At 35.3% G+C, this 8,925-nt stretch overlaps 1 protein-coding gene across 1 annotated transcript; it reads left to right on the plus strand.

Annotated features, from left to right (window-relative positions):
* Nucleotides 1-2,558: 2,558 nt before the first annotated feature.
* On the plus strand, nucleotides 2,559-8,290 carry LOC106870853 (uncharacterized). Its single transcript, XM_089344017.1, has 2 exons — nucleotides 2,559-2,769; nucleotides 5,815-8,290. Exon 2 carries the CDS (start codon nucleotides 6,194-6,196, stop codon nucleotides 7,802-7,804), a length of 1,611 nt encoding a protein of 536 aa, XP_089200143.1. The 5' UTR covers nucleotides 2,559-2,769; nucleotides 5,815-6,193; the 3' UTR covers nucleotides 7,805-8,290.
* Nucleotides 8,291-8,925: the final 635 nt, after the last annotated feature.

An 8,925-nucleotide genomic window follows, 5' to 3' on the forward strand; every position in this document is an offset into this window, starting at 1 on the left:
ATATATTAGTATGACGCTCGGGAATACGGAAAGTCTTTGACGTTTCGAGCTACGCTCTTCAACAGAAAGAATACGGAGACAAGGAGAAAAACACGGAGAAAAAAATTTTATATATATATGTCTGTGTTTGACTCTCTCACTCTCTGTCTTTATCTACAACAACCTCCACTCTGTACTAGTGTCTGGGGTTTGGTTGTTTATGGAAGTTGTATGTTTAACAAGGAGTGTTTAAGCCTCCCATTCTACCACTGGGTCCTCAACACACACACACATGCAAACAATCCAACACAGACACCCACATCGTTCAGTTGTGGAAAGAGACATCCGTCCTATTTGTGCAGATGTGTAGATGCAATCCTTTTACTCAATATAGAAAGAGAAATAATGAAATAGTTTTCCTTCCCTACCTCTGCCCAGTCACAGATTTGAACGTGAATCCAGAGGAAACCAACTCGCAGAATTATAACACGCGTTTTATACATACATTCATAAATATATACACAGGCAGACACAAGTACACAGTCATATACAAAACATGTGTACGCCTCTCTGCTTGTGGCCATATATGTGTGTATCTATGAGATATTGAGTCGGTGTATAATTATTGCGGCTATTTTTCAACAAATTTTATTCAACAAAGACAATAACGATATTTCACAAAAACATCTTTAAATGACGGTCTGACTGCCTGCCAATGAAACGGGAAGCAGTAATGGAAGTAGATGCTGAATATGCTCCGGAATAATCATTTAAAGATGTTTTTGTTACATGCTGTTATTGTTTTTGCTGAATGAAATTTGTTGAAAAAACCGCAATAATTATGCAGCAACCCAATATGTATATAACAAGGTAGAATGAACAGAACATTTTTGGCTTCTATTCTAGGACTCAACCAAGTAGAAACACACACACACACTGATCGATCGATAGGTAGAGAGATAGAGACAAAGAGAGAGATGAATAGAAAGACAGAAGATGGATAGATAGATAAAAGAGTGAGACAGACAAACAGAGGGAGGTAGGTTCTATTTACTAAACTCATTCACAAGGCATTGGTTTGTTCTGGACTATAGCAGAAGACACTTGTGTAAATTGCCTGTGCAGTGGGACTGAACCCAAAACCAGGTGATTGCACAGCGAGCCCCTGAATCACACAACCACGCCTTTGCCTCTACGTTGATCTTATAGGAAAGTGGTTATACACCATTAGGTGTACACCCGCCTTCCTATATTAAATTATTGAAGAAACAACGAAACGCTGACTCCGAACTATCAACACAACAATATTTATTTATGGAGGAAAATAGGCAGCTTTAATCTTGGTTGCTGAGACGTTGGAATGTTGATGTGAGCTGTCCCCAGAGTTGAAATGATGGAGAGACAGCTTGACACGCCCATGCTCATGGCCGCCAGGCCGGGAAAAGAGAATGAATAAGGGCGCCAAACTTGGATATTGATGACTACGCATGCGCACGAGACAAGGCGTTACTACAATCTTTTAGCCAGCTGCTCTTTCCATCCGGGCAGTTGTTGGCAAATAAACTAAAGGGAAGCAACTCAGTGTTGTCTCTTGAGAAGACATTACGTTGCAAGGTTGACTGGAAGAGAATCAAAGCTGGTATTTTTAAACGAGATTTTCATAGGTTCTGTTCTGCTATTTGGTGCCTCTAGAAATTTGGGGATGTTCCAGGAATATTTAAGGAGTTTGACATGATTGCCAAAATTGGTTTTGTAACCATGAGATTTCGGGTTCAGCTCCACCGATGTGTCATACGGAATAACTTTCTACTACAGCCTTGAGTTATGTGTGTGTGTGTATGCTGTGAGTGAGTGTGTTTGTATATGTATGTGTGTGTGTTGTGAGTGAGTGTGTTTGTATGTGACTGTACAACTTTCAGTTTTTCAGTCTTTGCGACTTTTTCTATTTAGTGTAAAGCATGGAAAACAATTTGTTCTTCATGATAAAATTATTTTAGCAATTTTCCACCTTGTCTTATTTTCCTTATACCTATCAACTCATGTCTTTCTTTTCAACCTTCTACACACACACACATATCTATATGTACATAGCTACACACATGTGTAAGTAAATAGGCGCGCGTGCGCACATAGACAGTTGCCGATAGTTGTTGACAAACAACGGCACTAATTTTATTCAAGGGAAAAGATCCCATTACACCGCTAGAATATGTTGTTTATATTTCATAGCAGTAACTGTTTTCACCTCAATAGACGTCAGTGATTGGTTGAAATTACCGAAATACGACAATTTTTTACATGAAATAACTTCGAATACAGAAATTCTTATCTGTTCTATAACACAAAATATACAAGTTTACGAAGCTTGAAAGTGTTTCGGTACCAAAAACACTACATGAAACATAAATGAAAAGTGTTGCCCGTCAATTCAGAAAGATCTCTGATTCATTACATAACCCCGACAGAGTATGGGGTACCAGATTCCAGATGGCGAAATATTTATGACATCGTTTCAATCGCACTGAGAAGGAAAAGGGCTGAAATAAGACTCAGCTTTTATCGCGATGTCATACGCATGCGCACTAAACTGACTTCCATTGCTATCTTCACTTCAAAATTTTTGTCTACTTCATAAATATCTTTTTATCACTTATCATGCACAGTTATTAAGCATTTCTCGTCCACCACACACACTGTTATAATACAGTTTTCAACAATTCTACACAGTTATAAAACATTTCACAACTACCACCATTATAACGACAAAACACTCCTTTAGAAAACATTTCCGTAAGTATTTCAACAATGAAAATATTTCTTCTTTTAATATTGTAGTCATTTGTTTTTGACGAATCGATTCTTTGTGTCTGTCGTACCTTTTATACATGAAACTTATCTAATTTGTACGCGATTTGGCTGCTATTTCTTGCAATGAAACCTATTTTGTTGACTGTCTATCGTTGCTACTTTAGTTTGAGAAATATTTTGCATTACACTAGAATCAGTCTATTATAATTTGGTTTCAAATTTTGTGACAAGGCCAACAATTAAGCTGGTGAAAAAGTCGATTACATTGATTCCAGTGCTTAACTGGTACTTATTTTATCGACCCCGAAAGGATGAAATGTAGATTCATCCTCGGCGGAATTTGAACTCTGAGCGCAAGGACGGTCGAAGTGCAACTAAGAATTCTGTCTGGTGTGCTAACGGTTCTGCCAGCTCGCCGCCTTAATATTTTATTATAAGTCATGAAATGCTTTTTTTCTTTTATTGTAGAACTACAGATAAGCCCTCACAACCACCTCATTTGTTTCCTCATAAGTTTGTGTGTAAGATAGAGATATCTCGAAATCTGTCTTGTAAGATTGGAAAAGAATTTGGTGTAATTTATTTTCACTTTAAGCATTGTTGTCAAGTAGCAAGTTTGGTTTTCAATGTCTTTTCGAAAGAAAACCAAGAGAAATCTAGCAAATTATATGGCAAACATAAAAGCCACATGTGGTTATGATTGGATATTTCTATTTCTGAGAGTGAAGCAATTCTGGGGATAGTTCTGATTGCGTTAAGAAAATAAAATGAATTTGTACCTGAATATAGTAAGGAGATATTCGTTATTTTAAAGAAGATATTAGACCTAGTCACAGCCTTTACAAAAGAAATAAAATCATTCGATTATTTTTTCTTGATTCTTTCTTAGAATTACTACACAATGCAAACAAAAAGGAGTAAAGATGGTTTGATAAGTTTCCCATATATTTAGAAGGAAGTTAGAAATCAGAGCATTTGTTGGGTATTGATTGAGTGTATGAATATATGTCTATATATATATATATATATATATATATATATATATATATATATTCTCTCTTAATTTGATTTATGAATAATTTTTAAACATTTACCTCATTTCTACTCTCAGTTTGTCTGTAACATGTGACAAATTTTGTGAATCATTATTTTATGTGTGTGATTTTATTTCAGTTTGTCGATGGCATGTAACAAGTCATCTCATAAATAATGCGTGGATTTTAAATAAGCAAAACAAGTGATCAAATTTTACATTTTAATGACACTTAATCATCAATATAGTTCCATGATTATCTAGGACACCTTTTAAGCATTGTCTGTTGCATTAGTTGGCAGCAACTCAAAGTGTATGACTCCTTTGCAATCCGACCAAACAAAGAGAAGGACCTTCTTCGCATGGTGTTCCTTTTCAGTTGTGATTGGACCTATCCCTTTGACCAAGCTAATGTCATTAGTCTGTCCAGAAGAGGTGGCAGAAGTTGGTTTCAAACAAATCCCAAGGCTTCCGTTTTCCGAGTTTGGGGACTTTTCCAAGCTGCTGAAGATGGCATGAACAGTTGTATGGCTTGAATGAAGCTTGCTTGCTCATTCTTCAACTGAAACTACATGATTATTTTCAAGTTCTACCGAAAGGGGCTTGTCATCAATCTCAATTGAACGTCCTGTTCAGGCTTCATCTTCAAGGCTGAAATCTCCACTTCTGAATTTTACAAACCATCTTCTGCAAGTTCTCTCATTCAGGCATCCTTCTCCATAAGATGAGTGGATATTTTGAGTCGCTTTAATGAACAGAGTTCCATTTTTTTTTAAAACTCATACAGCATTATGTGCCTCAAATGCTCCTTAGACACTTCCATGTTTGAAGTGCTTATTAATAAGGGTAATTACAATTAGATTATCCTGCAAAATGAAATTTAATTGGTTTAAATGTGTCAAATTACATATGAATATTACATGATGCCATTAGACATTCTAAATATTATTAAAGTGTTTACAAATTGAAAATATGGAAATCCAGACATTACTTATGGGATGACTGATTATTTCATTTCCAAGTTTTTTTCCATAGACATTTTCTCTTACCTTTTTGGTGCACCTGTCTTATGTGCAAATAATAAGCATCCAGTTCAAATAATAAGTATCCAGTAATTTCCACAATTCTTATACTTTTATATTTTGTGGTATATACACATTTTTCAATAATTTTACATTTTGCTGAACTTAGCTGTTGATTAATTAAAAAGTTAGAGTTATTATATGAAACCAGTGTAAATTGATGAGTTTTCAAATCTAATAGAAACACATAAAGTGTTAGCAATGTGTGTAACAAAAGGGTTAAAAATTGGGGCCTGTATTGTGTAACATAGTCCTAGATATATAATGCTACTGAAAAAGATAGGATGTGTTAAGCCACAAATGCTGGTGCCATGTCAAAAGCACCAGTGCTGGTGCCGCATAAAGAGCACATGTAATGGTGCTGCATAAAGGGCACTTGTGCTGGTCCCACATGAAAAGTACTTAGTACACTCTATAAGGTCGCTGTCATCAAGAAGGGCATCAAACCATAGAAACCATGCCATAAGAGACAAATTAGGACATGGTGCAGCACTCCAGATTGCCAGCTCCCATCAAACTATCCAACACTTGCCACTCTGTTCTATGATGGTCATGATGATGTTTTTGGATAGAATGTCTTTAATCATGTTTGTCCAGTCAAAGCTGACCTGGGGCTGAATAACCATGTCCAATTATAATTTTGGCGAGAGAGTGTTATCGTCTACTATTTTGTAGTTTAATATATATATATATATATATATATATATATATATATATATATATATATATATATATATCATGTTAACACAATGTGAAGGTGTAGCTCTAGTTTACAAATGTGTATGCTTCTGTTACGTTAATATTTTGTATATTAAAATGTTCAGTCGTTAAAGTAAATATTTCTTTCTGCCATTAATCTCTGTTTCTCAATTAGCCTCTAGATTTTAAACTGATGTTTCTTCATTATTTCAGAATAACAGATGATATTGGACTAACAGAAGATGCACCTTCAAAACGTACCATCATTTAAAGACTGAATGTAAATGCTATATGGAAGAGATAGCCAGCACTGTTTCTATGAATTCATTTTAAAATTCCGATGATATTTTGCTCTGAACTGAGATTATTAGCAAAATTTCTTTGTCATAATCTGGAGTGTATACAAAGTGAGTTTGTGTGCTAATTAAACTTGGATAAATTTTCATAAGTTTTTAGATAAAGGTAACATTGGACAGAAATACAGCAGCTGAAAAATAGCATAGAATAAACAATTGGAACAAAATCAAAAAGAAATATATAGAAATATAGACATATTGCAAAAACTTAAGAAATTGATTTTACTCTTGAAGATATGCCTAAAGATAAAAGAAAACCATCACGTGAATTTAATATCTGTGAAAAGTCTGTCTCCCAGAATGGTAACCGACTTAAACATAAGCGTATTCATACAGGGAAGAAACAATATTGCTGTGATATCTGTGGGAAATCATTCTCTGTACGTAGTAGCTTAACATCTCACCGACGAATTCATACGGGAGAGAAGCCATATGGATGTGATATCTGTGGCAAATCATTCTCTCATAATGGAAGCCTAACTACACACAAACGTACTCATACAGGAGAGAAACCATATCATTGTGATATGTGTGGTAAATCATTCTCTCGAAGTGGTACTTTCATATCTCACAAGCGAATTCATACAGGAGAGAAACCATATTGCTGTAATATCTGTGGTAAATCATTTCCTCAAGGTAATGACTTAACTAAACACAAACGAATACACACTGGAGAGAAACCCTATCACTGTGATATCTGTGGTAAATCATTCTCTTCGGCAGGAAGCCTAACTACACACAAACGTATTCATACAGGAGAGAAGCCACATCATTGTGGCATTTGTGGTAAATCTTTCACCAGAAATAATATTTTAACTGCTCACAAACTGATTCATACAGGAGAGAAGCCATATCAGTGTGATATCTGTAGTAAATCATTCTCTCAGTTTCAATACTTAACTACACATAAGCGTTCACATACAGGAGAAAAGCCATATCAATGTAATATCTGTGGTAAAGCATTCACTGCAGGTTCTAACTTACAAACACACAAACGTATTCATACAGGAGAGAAACCTTATCACTGTGATGTCTGTGGTAAATCATTCCCTCAGAGTAATGACTTAAAAGTACATAAAGGTATTCATACAGGAGAGAAGCCATATAACTGTGATATCTGTGGCAAATCATTCTGTAAAAATAACGACTTAAAAGTACATAAGCGTATTCACACAGGAGAGAAGCCATACAGTTGTGATATCTGTGATAAATCATTTCCTCAAAATATTCACTTAACTAGGCACAAACGTATTCATACAGGAGAGAAGCCATATTGCTGTAATATCTGTGGTAAATCATTCTCTGGAAGTAGTGAGTTAAGTACACACAAACATATTCATACAGGAGAGAAGCCATACCACTGTGATATCTGCAATAAATCTTTCTCTCACAATTTGACTACTCACAAACGTATTCATACAGGAGAGAAGCCATTTCAGTGTGATATTTGTGAGAAGTCATTCTCTGACAGTAGTAGTTTAATAATACACAAGCGTATTCATACAGGAGCGAAGCCATTTGAATGTGATATTTGTGAGAAGTCATTCTCTCAAAGTAGTAATTTAATGACACACAAGCGTAGTCACACGGGTGAGAAGCCATATCAGTGTGATATCTGCAGTAAATCATTTTCGATAAGTTGTAGCTTAAAATCACATAAACGTATTCATACAGGAGAGAAACCTTATCACTGTAATATCTGTGGTAAATCATTCTCTGTAAATTGTAGCTTAACAATACATAAACGTATTCATACAGGAGAGAAGCCATATAAATGTGATAGTTGTAACAAATCATTTTCTCAACTTAGTAATTTAGAAGTACACAAACGTGTTCATACAGGATAGAAACCACACCACTGATACTTGTGGTAAATCATTCTCCCAGCGTCAAGACTTAAGGGGTCGTATATGTATCCAGATAAAAGTGTAACTGTATCAATGTGGAACTTCTTAACAACAGCAAACATTCAAGTTCCTCCCCAAGTGAGGAGGGCTTATCTATGTGAACTTTACCCGTGACAACAACCAAGCCGCTCATCATTGGCTCTCTTTCTGAAGTAGTCTTTCACAGCTATTTGAACTTTTAATGATGCCAACCTTTTTAATTTACTGCTTACCACATGAAGGGATATGGTTTAGTGTCAAATTTCTTTCTTCCTCTGAAAATTTAAAAACAAACACCCTCTTCTCTAACTAAATGTATTTACATTGGAGAGGAGATATAACAGTGAGTAATAATAGCCTTCCTACACTGTTTTATATTAACACAACTGAACACTGTTGAGATAACTTCCCTCTGTGATAGTTTTAATAAAAGCAATTTCCTCCAGATTTTGAATTTGTTTACTGTGTTTAAAACCAATATTGTTATATTTGTGAAGAATCAATTGGTAAAGTCTATAAACCAGGCACCTGCTGACAGTAATTACTCAGGGTAGACAGTTGGTGACGTTTAAAAAAAAAAATAAGGCGTGCGACCAAGCTGGAGACAGATTTAATTCTACTTTTATAGTATGTAAGGAAAACCATGCTGGAGGAACGTATGTAGCATATGTACAGCAGCAATACTCTGTATAGCTTTAATACTGCGATTGAAAGATTGGGGCAAATTATGCCTACCTGATCTACTAAAAAATAAAATATTTTGTATTTTATGCATAGTAATTAGAGTAACCCTCTTGATTTTATTCAATTTGGTGCATATTTTGCCATAAAAGGAAACTGTTACTATCAATCTATTTTATTCAGGGTAGACACTACCTACCCAGGCTGCACATCCCTGCTATAAACACATTCACCTTTTTTCTTGTTTCAGTCATTTGACTGAACATGCTTAAACACCAACTCAGGAGGTGTTAGTCGAACAAATTGACCCCAGGATTTATGCTTTGTAAGCTTGGTAATTGTTTTATCAGTCTGTTTTGCTGAACCACTAAGTTACGGAGACGTAAGCATACCATCGCTTG

The sequence above is a fragment of the Octopus bimaculoides genome, chromosome 28 (assembly GCF_046866305.1).
Source record: "Octopus bimaculoides isolate indiv1 chromosome 28, ASM4686630v1, whole genome shotgun sequence".
NCBI lineage: Eukaryota > Metazoa > Mollusca > Cephalopoda > Octopoda > Octopodidae > Octopus > Octopus bimaculoides.